We start from the raw sequence: 14955 nt of genomic DNA on the forward strand, positions 1-14955 counted from the left end.
TCTACCTTCTTGTGCGTGTAGGATAGCTTGAGTGTGCGGGGATCGCTGGTCGGCACGGACTCAGTGGGCCGAAGGGCCTCTTTCGGTGCTGCATCTCTCAACTAAACTGAACTAAAGTAGAGAACGTAGCCAACTCACCAGAGGGTCTCCCTCTGCGTCGCTCTGCTGCACCTGTTTGCTGGAACTACCGTTGCGGGGCAGTATGAAACCGTCAAAGCCAACATCTTCAGGCCTGAGCTGGAGGAGAGGGGGCCACTCATGATGTTGCGGAGTTGCAAACCAGGGATAGGTTTCCATCACCCATTTGGCTGGGTCCTCCCAAGGTGCTCTTCTTCCATACAGCTGCAAGACAACAAATACACTTCGAGGTCAATAGACAGTAGACAATAGGTGCAGGAGTAGGCCATACGGCCCTTCGAGACAGCACCGTCATTCAATGTGATCATGGCTGATCATTCTCAATCAGTGCCCCGTTCCTGCCCTCTCCCCGTACCCTCTAACTCCACTATCATTAAGGGCTCTATCTAACTCTCTCTTGAAAGCATCCAGAGAAATGGCCTCCATCGCCTTCTGAGGCAGAGAATTTCAGAGGCCAGCAGTGAAATATCACCAAACACAGATAGCTAAACACTTCATGTCCAGAATATAAAAGTTGGGATGTAATGCTGAGGCTCTAAGGCACTGGTTGGACCTCATTTGGAGTATTGTGAGTGGTTTCGGGCCCCATATCTGAGGAAGAATGTGCTGGTGTTGGAGAGGGTCCAGAGGAAATTTACCAGAATGATCCCAGGGGTGATTGGGTTAACGTATGATGAGCGTGGATTTACGAAGGGGAAATCATGCTTGACAAATCTACTGGAATTTTTTGAGGATGTAACTAGGAAAATTGACAGGGGAGAGTCAGTGGATGTGGTGTACCTCGACTTTCAGAAAGCCTTCGACAAGGTCCCACATAGGAGATTAGTGGGCAAAATTAGGGCACATGGTATTGGGGGTAGGGTACTGACATGGATAGAAAATTGGTTGACAGACAGAAAGCAAAGAGTGGGGATAAATGGGTCCCTTTCGGAATGGCAGGCAGTGACCAGTGGGGTACCGCAAGGTTCGGTGCTGGGACCCCAGCTATTTACGATATACATTAATGACTTAGACGAAGGGATTAAAAGTACCATTAGCAAATTTGCAGATGATACTAAGCTGGGGGGTAGTGTGAATTGTGAGGAAGATGCAATAAGGCTGCAGGGTGACTTGGACAGGTTGTGTGAGTGGGCGGATACATGGCAGATGCAGTTTAATGTAGATAAGTGTGAGGTTATTCACTTTGGAAGTAAGAATAGAAAGGCAGATTATTATCTGAATGGTGTCAAGTTAGGAGGAGGGGGAGTTCAACGAGATCTGGGTGTCCTAGTGCATCAGTCAATGAAAGGAAGCATGCAGGTACAGCAGGCAGTGAAGAAAGCCAATGGAATGTTGGCCTTCGTAACAAGAGGAGTTGAGTATAGGAGCAAAGAGGTCCTTCTACAGTTGTACCGGGCCCTGGTGAGACCGCACCTGGAGTACTGTGTGCAGTTTTGGTCTCCAAATTTGAGGAAGGATATTCTTCCTATGGAGGGCGTGCAGCGTAGGTTCACTAGGTTAATTCCCGGAATGGCGGGACTGTCGTATGTTGAAAGGCTGGAGCGATTGGGCTTGTATACACTGGAATTTAGAAGGATGAGGGGGGATCTTATTGAAACATATAAGATAATTAGGGGATTGGACACATTAGAGGCAGGAAACATGTTCCCAATGTTGGGGGAGTCCAGAACAAGGGGCCACAGTTTAAGAATAAGGGGTAGGCCATTTAGAACGGAGATGAGGAAGAACTTTTTCAGTCAGAGAGTGGTGAAGGTGTGGAATTCTCTGCCTCATAAGGCAGTGGAGGCCAGTTCGTTGGATGCTTTCAAGAGAGAGCTGGATAGAGCTCTTAAGGATAGCGGAGTGAGGGGGTATGGGGAGAAGGCAGGAACGGGGTACTGATTGAGAGTGATCAGCCATGATCGCATTGAATGGCGGTGCTGGCTCGAAGGGCTGAATGGCCTCCTCCTGCACCTATTGTCTATTGTCTATTGTCACTGGGCCTGTACTCGCTGGAGTTTAGGAGGACGAGGGGGGGACCTCATTGCAGCTTACTGAATAGTGAAAGGCCTGGATGCACTGGTGGAGTGGTTGTTTCCACTAGTTGGAGAGTCTCGGACCAGATGGGGACCGGCTCGGAATAAAAGGACGTATCATTGGAAAGGGGATGAGGAGGAATTTCTTTAGCCAGAGGGTGGTGAATCTGTGGAATCCTTCGCTTCAGACAGCTGTGGAGGCCTTGTCATTGGGTATTTTTAAAGTGGAGATTGAGTAGTACGGGTGTTAGGGGTTACGGGGAGAAGGCAGGAGAATGGGGTTGAGAGGGAAAGACAGCTCAGCCATGATTGAATGGCAGAGTAGACCCGAGGGGGCCGAATGGCCTACTTCCGCTCCTATGACTTATGAACTATGTCACAGTTATGGAAGGTGTTGTCTTAATTAGACCTTCTTCATAAACAATTTTTAGAATAAAGGATAATTTAATACCATTTCCAGTTCTATGGGCTCTGAAACTGTAGTTGAGGCCAAGGAGGAGCTTACAGACGTCGGCACAGGTAGAGTACAATTGTTTATATGGGTTGGTGGGTTCTACCACTCACAGCGGACCTTCTACCGCTGCACCATAGAGAGCATCCTAACACATGGCATCCCTGTGTGGTATCTCAGCTGCACGGAGGCAGAGAGGAAAGCTCTTCAGCGGGTAGTCCATAGAGCTCAGAGGACCATCGGAACACAGCTACCAGCCTTGGAGGGCATCTACAACACACGATGCCTCAGAAAAGCCACCAGCATCCACAAACACTCTTCACACCCCTGCAACAGTCTGCTCGAACTCCTTCCATCGGGCAGACGATACAAGGCCTTCTACGCCCGCACCTCCAGACTCAGGAACAGCTTCATCCCCAGGGCCATAGCTGCTGAGCCGGATGGTCACATCGCACAGTGATCCGGCACAGATCTACTTGCACTTTATTCTGTCTTAAAACTGTTCAATTTGTTTCGTTGGGTTGTTGATGTGTAAATTAATTAAATTATTGCATCGTATGGGAGGCGCATTCCCAATCTCGTTGTACCCCTGTACAATGACAATAAAGATATATTGTATTGTATTATATTGTATTGTACAGGACGAGGGAATGCTCCACATGCCGTTTATACTGGACCTCAGTGATCCTGATGTTCCAGGTACCACCGTGCCAACCATTCCCCATCCTGAGCCAGGGATTCCTAGGTGCCGAAGATGCTGGATGCAAAATACTGGAGAAAAGGAAGACGTGACGTTTCGGGTGGGGAACCTTCTTCAGATTCTGATTCCGATTCTTCCGATTCTGAAGAAGGGTCTCGACCCCGAACATCATATCAAACGTATATTTGAGGGAAGGAAACAAAGGGACTGGACGTACCTGCAACCCCTCTCTCACTGCCTCCAGCAGGTATGGGATGATGGAATAATTCCACAAGTCAGTAAACCAAACCCTCGAACCATCAACGTCCATAGGACAAGACAGGAACAGTCGAGGACCTAAACAAGTAGACATTATATTTGAAAGGTTAGTTTAGTTTAGCGCGCAAACAGGCCCTTCAGCCCACCGGGTCCGCGCCGACCAGCGATTCCCGCATATTAACACTGTCCTACACACACCAGGAACAATTTTTTACATTTACCAAGCCAATTAACCTGCAAACCTGTACGTCTTTGGAGTGTGGGAGGAAACCGAACATCTGGAGAAAACCCACGCAGGTCAATAGACAATAGGTGCAGGAGGAGGCCATTCGGCCCTCCGAGCCAGCACCGCCATTCAATGTGATCATGGCTGATCATTCTCAATCAGTACCCCCATTCCTGCCTTCTCCCCATACCCCCTGACTCCGCTATCCTTAAGAGCTTTATCTAGCTCTCTCTTGAATGCATTCAGAGAGTTGGCCTCCACTGCCTTCTGAGGCAGAGAATTCCACAGATTCACAACTCTCTGACTGAAAAAGGTTTTCCTCATCTCAGTTCTAAATGGCCTACCCCTTATTCTTAAACTGTGGCCCCTTGTTCTGGACTCCCCCAACATTGAGAACATGTTTCCTGCCTCTAACGTGTCCAACCCCTTAATAATCTTATACGTTTCGATAAGATCTCCTCTCATCCTTCTAAATTCCAGTGTATACAAGACTAGTCGCTCCAGTCTTTCAACATATGACAGTCCCGCCATTCCGGGAATTAACCTAGTAAACCTACGCTGCACGCCCTCAATAGCAAGAATATCCTTCTTCAAATTTGAAGACCAAAACTGCACACAGTACGCCAAGTGTGGTCTCACTGGGGCCCTGTACAACTGCAGAAGGTCACGGGGAGAACGTACAAACTCCGTACAGACAGCGCCCGTAGGCGGGATCGAACCCGGTGACCGGTGCTGTATTCGCTGTAAGGCAGCAACTCTATCGCTGCGCCACCGTGAAAGGTTGATTAGTAGAACAATAGAGTCATAGAGTTATACAGCACGGAAACAGGCCCTGCCGACCAAGATACCCCATCTACACTAGTCCCACCTGCTCGCCTTTGGTCCATATCTCTCTAAACCTTTCCTATCTGTGTACCTGTCCAATATCCGAGCTTTTAAAAAAAAAAATCACAATCGCAACAAAAGAAATGACAATGATTACGCGGTGTATTTACCAATGGTTACATCAGACGAGCTGTGGGCTTCCAGGAACCTGTTCAAGTGATGCCACACTTTAGGGATCCAGTCAATGATCCTCACCAGTTCGGTGTTTCTCGTTCTCGTACTAATCTCGGTCTCTATCAGTTTCCGACGAAGGTAGCGGCCCAAGAAGCCTTTAACTGGCTCTGTGTGATTAGCACACAGCACCCACCTGCAATAGACGAGGGAGAAGGCAGGAGAATGGGGGTGGGAGGGAAAGATAGATCAGCCATGATTACTGAATGGCGGTGAAGACCCGACGGGCCGAATGGCTTAATTCTGCTCCCACAGCTTCTGAACATGAACCAAAGTATATATATGCAAGATACATCTTCGGGATGCACTGGGACACATCCTCAGTGATGTGACCTGGGGTCATCGGGTTTTTCGGGTCTCACAATATCAGACACCCTCGCCCAGGTGACCCAGCCGGGGTTGATCAGGCCACGACTTGCGTCCCAGCAGCAACTGCCCACGGATCAGCCTTCTTAATCCAAAGCCATCTAGTGGCTTTCTCTGCGGCTTCGCTTGCGGATTGAATGGCCCTCTTCTTTGCCAGCCCCGTAATGCCCAACTGGTTGAGGACTTTGCAGAGTGAGCGTCCTGCAAAGCCTCCGCAGCCCAGATACATCAGCCATGATTATTGAATGGCGGTGAAGGCCCGACGGGCCGAATGGCTTAATTCTGCTCCCACAGCTTCCGAACTCATGAACAAAAGTAAAGCTAACTGACCCAAAAGTCCCGATGAAACTTAAGATTAAATCTTAAAGTTTCCAGTGTTTGATTAGCACAGGTTGTGGCATGAATCAGTCACTACCACATTTCAGCTTCAAGTCTGTGACTGTCGAATCCAAATGCTACAGTGTTAGACCAGCGCACACGATGAATGCTTTGAGGCATCAGCTACTGCTACAGCTACACTAGTTCTGTCCTCCACACAAGGGACAATTTTACCGAAGCCGATTAACCTACTAACCCGCATGTTTTTGGAAGTGGCACAAAACCGGAGCACCCGGAGAAAACCCACGCGGTCACAGGGAGAACGTACAAACTCCGTACAGACAAGTGCCCATAATCTAGATTGAACCCGGGTCTCTACCGCTGCGCCACCGTGCCATCCCTTCAACAATGAATCCACTAGCTGCCTTGTTATAGTTAAAATCTGCAAGATATTCATTCACAAAGATTTTGCAACAGTAACATTGTCCAACCTGCAATTGGTCCAAAACGCCGCAGCGAGACTCCTGACGGGTACCCGTAAACGGGACCACATCACCCCGATTCTGGCCTCTCTCCACTGGCTCCCAGTACGGTACAGAATCAACTTCAAGCTCCTCCTATTCACATACAAAGCCCTAAACGGGCTCTCCCCCCCCCCCCCCCCCATATCAAAAATCTTCTAACCCACCACTCTATCTCCAGGTCCCTCAGGTCGGCCGACTTGGGGCTACTGACTATCCCGCGGTCTAGGCTTAAGCTCAGGGGTGACCGCGCTTTTGCGGTTGCAGCTCCTAGACTGTGGAACAGCATCCCTCTCCCCATCAGAACTGCCCCCTCCATCGACTCCTTTAAGTCCAGGCTCAAAACCTATTTCTACCCCCTAGCGTTTGAGGCCCTCTGAGGGGGCGCTGTGAACTGTTTATGTATGTGCTGTTATGTTTGTGTGCCATTGTATGTTCGTTCTTAGTACCTGAACTGATGTACAGTACTTTGGTCAACGTGGGTTGTTTTTAAATGTGCTATACAAATAAAATTGACTTGACTTGACTTGAATACAACTCTGAAAATATTAGCAGTGTTTAGTATTTTCAAGTAAGGAGAGAAATGCTGAAATTCTTCTCAATGACTTATTAGCCTTCCCCACAAGGTTCTAGCTAAGTCCTCTCCACACTAGCCTAGGCTAGGCAGAACAAGCCTTCCCCACAACGTTTGGAGTATTTTTCACTAGATCCAAGGCAATTCCTACAGATGTGTTGGTACTTTCATGAACTAATCATGCAGTAAAATTTTGAGGCAAGGAACTGCAGATGCTGGTTTACGAAAAAAAAGACACAAAGTACTGGAGTAACGCAGCAGGTCAGGCAGCGTCTCTGGAGGACGTGGACAGGTGACGTTTTGGGTTGGGACCCTTCTTCAGACTGATTCTCTCGATCTTACTTCAGACTATGGCTTCGGCCTGAGGAAGGATCCCGGCCTGAAAAGTCACCTGTCCATGTCCTCCAGAGATGCTGCCTGACCTGCTGCGTTACTCCAGTACTTTGTGTCTTTTTTCATAAACCAGCATCTGCAGTTCCTTGCCTCAACATCCCTGTTCTCCAAAGGTGCCGCCTGACCCGTTGAATTACTCCAGAACTTGGTATCTGATCATGAAATTAGTTGATTAAAAAGAGTGTAAAGCTGAATTTAATTGAACATCTATCTACTAAAACTCCTGTTTGTTTGTTCCTGAACTACAGCCAAAACGGTACATGATAGCGCGACGATTTTAGTCCCACCTTACTCACCGTCGTCCCTTTGGTGCTAATGGAAGAAGTTTCATTGAAATCGGTGTTATATTTTAAAAGTTATTGACGTTTTAAAGTTTAAATCTATCTCCTAGGGAGGGAGGGGGGAGGGAGGGGGTGTGGAGGGAGGGGGGTGGAGGGAGGAAGGGGGAAGGAGGGAGGATAAGGGGGGGTTGAGGGGGATGGAGTGGGGAGGTAAGGGGGGAGGGGGAGGGGAGGAAGAGGGGAGGGGACGGGGAGGGGGAGGGAAAGGAGAGAGGGGAGGGCGAGGGGACGGGGGGAGGAGAAGGTCCTGCATCAATGCAGGAGAGGTTTGGACACAACGGGTCCACTTGGTCTAGTAAGCTTATCAAAAATGGGGTAAGTTGCAGAATGAAATGTGTTTAGACAGTACCTGAAGTTATGATGAAGTTGCAGGTTCGGAGTGGATGTTGTCGCCTGGTTCATAGTGCCTATAATGTAAGGACTGAAGAAAACACATTTCAGTATTAGTAATTACATGGAGAAATATTCCCATTCAGTTGGAAGGAGACTAAAGTGTAAAAAAGCAGATTATCAGCAGAATTTACCAAGACGTTGTAATAACAAGGAACTGCAGAGGCTAGTTTACCAAGAAAAAGACGCAGAATGCTGGAGTAACTCAGCAGGTTCAGGCAGCATCTGTGGGGAACATGAATAGGTGATGTTTCAGGTTGGGACCCTTCTTCAGATTAAGAGCGTTATAGGGGAACACTTTGCTGCACACCCAACTCTTTTCGAGCTCTCCTCCCTACAAAAATGAGTTGAAGAAGGGTCCCGACCCGAAACTTCACCTATCCATGTTTTCCAGAGATGCTGCCTGACCCCGCTGAGTAACTCCAGCATTTTGTGTCTTTTTTTACCAAGTGGTCATCAAGTTACTGTAAAGAAGTACTTTAATGGTTCACTCTTGTCTCTGAGGGATGAAGAAGTTTAACTATCATTATATGTCCCATGTATGATACCTTTCCAAGTTGACTCTTAAGTTGACTCTCCTCTAGTAAACTATTCCACTTTAGAGAGATGTCCGAGATCATTATCCAACAGTACACTCAAACAAAAATAAGGCCCAGCATCATTTTGAGAGTAGCTCTAGAAAGATTCAGATCTCGCCTTGCCAGCAAAGTCCACGTTGAGAAAATCTAAGATTATTCTGCAGGTTCGGCACCTTCCAGATTATAACTACAACACGAGTGGTTGCTTGTAGAAACAAATAACTGCAGATGCTGGTTTACATGGAAGGACACCAAGTGCTGGAGTAACTCAGCGGGTCAGGCAGCATCTCTGGAGAACATGGATTGGTGACACTTCGGATCAGGATGCCTGAAGAAGGGTCCCGACCCGAATCCTCACCTATCCATGTTCTCCAGAGATGCTGCCTGACCCGCTGAGTTACTCCAGCACCCTGTGAAACGTCACCTATCCATCAGGGCCGTTTTTACAGCATTATGGGCCCCCGGGCAAAGCAGTGTACTGGGGCCCCTACCGTTACTCTCCCCCACCCCCCTTTCCCTACCAGCCCCCCCCTGTCGTGCCGGCGAAAAGCACTTACCGAAAAGCACTTAGCGATGGACTTAGGGTGCTACATTGTTGCGAAAAGCACTTACAGATCGCTGTCAGAAGCACTTAGTGACCGAAAATGTTGCGAAAAAAGCACTTATTGAACCTACATTTTTAAAGTAGTATTTATTTATTGCAAGTCACTTAACACACAGATCAGCATGGGGCCCCTATGCTCGTGGGCCCCCGGGCAAGTGCCCATCAGGCCCATGCGTTAAGACGGCCCTGTTATCCATGTTCTCCAGAGATGCTGCCTGACCCGCTGAGTTACTTCAGCACTCTGTGTCCTTGTGAGTGGTTGGTTCTTTCTTTGATGCCCTTTCTGACATCTCCCTGAATCAAAACTGTCAATAAATTGATAGCATCTCTCTTGTGGTCATTTGTGGTTCCTTTGCCCTGTGCAAGTCAGATACCATGTTTGTCGGCCCAGAACAACAATGACCAAGCCTGGAGGGTGTTCCACTGGCGAGGAAACATTTTGGGACATTTTACGTCACAAGAGCTTCTCATAAATTCAAGCTTGCTCTTTGAAGTAAAAATTGCTTGGCAATCCCAGAATCTCTGAACATTTTACCATGTTAGTTCTTGCTCTGCTTAGGAAATGTAGATCACTCTGCGTGCAACACACTGGTGATCAAGCGGTTCAATTATGGTTCTGCAACCTGAATCGCCACACTTGGCAGCATGCAAGCGTGGGTTTTTTTTTAGATCATAGTTAAACAAGAATACCCTTACCCAGAGTTCGTACACTTCGAACAGCAAAAAAATCAAGGACTTTCAAGGACCGTACGAGCAACGCTTACCATTTATTCACAAAATGCTAGAGTAAATCAGCAGGTCAGGCAGCATCTCAGGAGAGAAGGGATGGGCGACGTTTCGGGTCGAGACCCTTCTTCAGACTGAGTCTGGGATTGCCAAGCAATTTTTATTTCAAAATATAAAGAGCAAGCTTGAATTTATGAGAAACTCTTGTGATGTAAAATGTCCCAAAATGTTTCCTCGCCAGTGGAACACCCTCCAGGCTTGGCATCAGACTGAGTCTGAAGAAGGGTCTCAGCCTGAAACGTCACCCATTCCTTCTCTCCTGAGATGCTGCCTGACCTGCTGAGTTACTCCAGCATTTTGTGAATCAATACCTTCGATTTGTACCAGCATCTGCAGTTATTTTCTTAGAATTCTTGTGCTTACCATTTATGGTACTTGCAGTTCAAAAGGCCATTGAAGATCTCGCCAAGGGAGCCAACATGATGCAGATTGTCCAAGATGATCACGCTGGGCATGTCCACTGCGTTGGCCTCACTATTGCACTGATCCGCAAGGTTTGAGAGATACTGCCGGAGTTCCTGAAGAACAAGAATCACGCGTTGGTTTGTCTGTCTGCACCGTCAAACTGACTGCTCAATGCAAACAACTAACCCAGAAGCTAAGTTCAACAGAGGCTGGAGAGCTAAGATAAAAGAGTTTGCGACGGAAACATTCGAGAGGTTTTGACAATATCTTTGGAGGGAGAAAGGTTTACTTGCATAAAACCGAAATGTTCATTCCATCTCGTTCCACAGATGCTGCCACTTTCTTCAGCGGTTCAATTACAAATATCATAAGATCATAAGTAACAAGAGCAGAATTAGGCCATTCGGCCCATCAAGTCTACTCCACCATTCAGTCGTGGCTGATCTATCTCTCCTTCCTAACCTCATTCTCCTGCCTTCTCCCCATAACATCTGACACCCGTACTAATCAATATCAAATCAATGATTGCCAGCACAGGGCCCTCACAGCTTACTGAAAACCTGACTTTACGCAAATACATTACGAGGACTTTGCCAGGACTCGTGGACCTGAGCTAAAGGGAGAGGTTGAGCGGGCTAGGACTTTATTCCTTGGGGCACAGGATGACGAGGGGTTACCTTGTAGAGGTGTACAAGATCATGAGAGGAATAGACAAAGTAAATGCACAGAATCCTTTGCCCAGAGTAGGGGAATCGAGAACCATAGATTTAAGGTGAGGGTGGAAAGATTTAATAGGCACCCTTGTTTACACAAAGGGTGGCGGGTGTATGGAACGAGCTGCCAGAGGAGGTAGTTGATGCAGGTACTATCACAACGTTTAAGAGACATTCGGACAGGTACATGGACAGGACAGGTTTAGAGGGATTTGGACTATACACAGGGAGGTGGGATTAGTGTAGATGTGTTATGTTGGTCGGCGGAGGCAAGTTGGGCCGAAGTGCCTACTTGTACGTTGTATGACTTTATGACTCACATGGAATTTAAAACTCATACACACAAAAATATCTCCAAACCTCATCTCCACCTGTTTATGGAGTCTTCAAAGTTTAAAAACCAGTGGTGACTGGTTGGGAATGTGTGAATCTTGATTGTGATATGTCTCACAGACTGTCCACAGTGTACAGACACAGAATGGAGGGAATAACGTTTAGTGCAAGATAAAGCACTGCAGTAAGGTCAGACTAAAGATAGTCCAAGGGTTCCCAGTTAGGTAGATGAGAGAGTCAGAACAGCTGGTTCAGTTGCTTGATAACAGCTGGGAAGAAACTGTCCCTGAATCTGGAGGTGTGCGTTTTGCCATCAAACTATTCCCTCACTATTTTTAAATTTTTTTAGAGATACAGCGTGGAAACAGGCCCTTAGGCCCACCGAGTCCGCACCGACCAGCGATCCCCGCACACTAACACTATCCTACACACACTAGCGACAATTTACACATACACCAAGCCAAATAACCTACAAACCTGTACGTCTTTGGAGTGTGGGAGGAAAAACAAAGATCTCGGAGAAAGCCCACGCAGGTCACGGGGAGAACGTACAAACTCCGTGCAGATAGCACCCGTAGTCGGGATGGAACCCGGGTCTGTGGCGTTGCAAGGCAGCAACTCTACCGCTGCGCCACCGTGGCGGCTGTGCTGCTGATTAGTCCAGTGTTTCCTCACCTTGCAGGACTTGTGGTCCACGTTGAAGGTTGCAATGATTCCGTCCGACAGCTCTCTGCCTTCCCTCAGCACCATGTGCTCGGCCAGTCGGTTGGCCAGGAAGGTTTTGCCGGTGCCACTTGGTCCCGACAGGATGATGCGCCGATGATCCGATAGCAGGGAGATGTAACGCTGCAACATCGGCTTAGGAATCAGCGTCTCGAACACGAGAGAGTCAAAGCTGTGCTCCGACAAACCTGCGTGGGGCAACAGAATCGGCAAGTTTAGTTGTAGTTTAGTTTGTTTAGAGATACAGCGCGGAAACAGGCCCTTCGGCCTACCGAGTCGGCACCGACCAGCGGTCCCCCCCACATTAACGCCATCTTACACACACCAGGGACAACTTTTACATTTATACCAAGCCAATTAACCTACAAACCTGTACGTCTTTGGAGTGTGGGTGGAAACTGAAGATCTCAGAGAAAACCTGCGCAGGTCATGGGGAGAACGTGCAAACTCTGTTCACACAGCACCCCTAGTCAGGATTGAACCCGGATCTTTAGCGCTGTAAGGCAGCAACTCTACCGCTGCGCCACCATGTAATGGCAGAAAGCTCGCTTTCAGTTCTACAAAATAATACTGTAGATCTTCAAATAAAAAAACTGTCCAACTTTTCTATTTTTCTCTAGTCTAGGAAAGCTCTGAGGAACAATTTAAATTGCTGTTATTTCTTTTTACACGCTATATATATTCACTCCATTGTTAAGAAGCAGATTTTCAGAAAATCCTGGGTCTATATTTCTGAAGCTATCAACCGAAATCAGGTCTCGACCCGAAATGTCAGCCATTCCTTTCCTCCAGAGATGCTGCCTGACCTGCTGAGTTACTCCAGTTTTTTGTGTCTCTCTTCGTTTTTTTAAAATCTTCAACCTAAATCATAGTGTGGCAGTCAGAATTCAGACATGAAAGTGTGGTAATGCTCAATAGAATCAGCAGGGGGCGTCTGGAGACATTGGACAGTGGACTCGATGAGATGTTGGACTCTTGTGTAGAACACAAAGTGCTGGAGTAACTCAATGGGTCAGGCAGCATCTCTAGAGGACGTGGACAGGTGACTTTTCAGGTCTGGACCCTTCTTCAAAGAAACATGAAAATTCAGCTATCCATGTCCTCCAGAGATTCTGCATCATTGGTACAATTTCTTTCCCAATGGTGGGTTTTCAATGAAACTAAAAATTCTGGTCCATATTTTCAATTTCCTAATTCTCCATCAGTTAGTCTGTTCCATGGTCTGAGGGTGACCGTTTACTCCTGTTTTAAAATCTAGTTTTCTAGATTTTACCCCTGGTTCCCTTTCTCGAATAGGGCGGCACTGTGGCGCAGCGGTAGAGTCGCTGCCTTGCAGCGCCAGAGACACGGGTTTGATCCTGACTACAGGTGCTGTCTGTACAGAGTTTGTACATTCTCCCCGTGACCACGTGGGTTTTCTCCAGGAACTCCGGTTTCCTCCCACACTCCAAAGACGTACAGGTTTATAGATTAATTGGCTTCGGTAAAATTGTAAGTTGTCTCTCGTGTGTGTAGGATCGTGCTAGTGTACGGGGTGATCGCTGGTCGGCGCGGACCCGGTGGGCCGAAGGGCCTGTTGCCGCACTGTATCTCTAAAGTCTAAAAGTCGAATCTACTTTAGTTTATACAATGCGGAAACAGGCCCTTCGGCCCACTGGGTCCACGCCGACCATCTATCCCCGCATATTAACACTATCCTGCACACACTAGGGACAATTTACACATGCACCAAGCCAATTAACCTACAAACCCGTATGTCTTTGGAGTGTGGGAGGAAACCTAAGGTCTTGGAGAAAACCCACGCAGGTTTCGGGGAGAACGTGCAAACTTTGTACAGAAAGCACCCGTAGTCGGGATCGAACCCGGGTCTCCGGTGCTGCATTCGCTGTAAGACAGCAACTCTACCGCTGCGCCACCGTGAGTACTGAAGCTCAAGAGTACAGTACGGAAAATCAAGAGTACTGAAGCTTCCGGAACAAATACCATTCATACCTTTCAGGGACATTGTGATTGTGTTGCTCTCTCCGACTAAGTAGCCGCAGGGTAATAATTCGGGTGTGTCCACGTTGTTAATGCGTACGATATCCCCGATGCTGTAGCCTAATACACTGTCCGAGTTCAGCCCCAACTGGCTTACTGGATCCACATGGATAATGTACTCCTGAGAAAAATAGGTTCAAGAGTCAAGAGTGTTTTATTGTCATATGTCCCAGATGGAACAGTGACGTTCTTACTTGCAGCAGCACAGCAGAATATGTAAACATAGTACACTGTAAACAATATAATAAATGAGAAAAGTTCAGTGTGTGTGTGTGTGTGCATATACAGGTATATATATGTATGTGTACACAGACACACATATACTGTATACATACATGTACACACACATATCTATAAATACACACACCCCCACACAAAAACAAACAATAATAATGCCAAAAGGCAAAACCAATGCTCCCAAGTCTATGTAGTTCAGAGCTTATTTGGAGGTTGTAGTGTTTAATAAGCTGATGGCTGTCGAGAAGAAGCTGTTCCTGAACCTGGACTTTACAGTTTTCAGGCTCCTGTATCTTCTTCGCGATGGCAGGGGTGAGATGAGTGCGTGGCCAGGGTGGTGTGGGTTTGATATGGGTTTAGGTTTATGATTGTCACGTGCACTGAGGTACAGTGAAAAGCTTTGTTTCACAAGTTCTCAGTATTGTAGCGCACCAGTTCCAAAGTCAAATGTTCACAATGGGGTAGAGGTGAATCGGACAGTACACTATCCTTGAAAGAAATGCAGAAGCCTAATAACAGAGGGGAAGAACTGGTCCCTGAGTCTGGGGGTGTGCGCTTTCAAGCCTCTGTACCTTTCAGTCGAGAAAGCTGGAAGAGAGATGGGGCAAAAGTGATAGGTGCGTACAGATGAGGGTGTTTTTTTGATAGGCAGATGGTTGGATAAAGGCTAGAGATGAAAATTCAAAAAGAGTGAGATTAGGGTAGAAGAGATAAGAATTGTGAAACCAGCGGAAAGAATATAGGTGGAAGGGCACAGTGAGAGATGGGTGCGAGTCCAGGTAGGACGTG

At 47.4% G+C, this 14955-nt stretch overlaps 1 protein-coding gene across 9 annotated transcripts in view; it reads right to left on the bottom strand.

The window, feature by feature from the left end:
• Nucleotides 1–14955, bottom strand: part of nav2a (neuron navigator 2a) — a 592633-nt gene that overhangs the window by 4833 nt on the left and 572845 nt on the right. For all 9 annotated transcript variants that reach the window (XM_078415513.1, XM_078415514.1, XM_078415510.1 and 6 more), the window contains 7 exons: nt 13882–14050; nt 11842–12077; nt 10079–10233; nt 7707–7778; nt 4784–4980; nt 3522–3640; nt 139–342 (listed from right to left, as the gene is read on the bottom strand). In XM_078415513.1, coding sequence (XP_078271639.1) covers nt 139–342; nt 3522–3640; nt 4784–4980; nt 7707–7778; nt 10079–10233; nt 11842–12077; nt 13882–14050 — 1152 coding nt within the window. The remainder of the gene's footprint in view (nt 1–138; nt 343–3521; nt 3641–4783; nt 4981–7706; nt 7779–10078; nt 10234–11841; nt 12078–13881; nt 14051–14955) is intronic.

The sequence above is a fragment of the Rhinoraja longicauda genome, chromosome 18 (assembly GCF_053455715.1).
Source record: "Rhinoraja longicauda isolate Sanriku21f chromosome 18, sRhiLon1.1, whole genome shotgun sequence".
NCBI classification, from domain to species: Eukaryota; Metazoa; Chordata; class Chondrichthyes; order Rajiformes; family Arhynchobatidae; genus Rhinoraja; species Rhinoraja longicauda.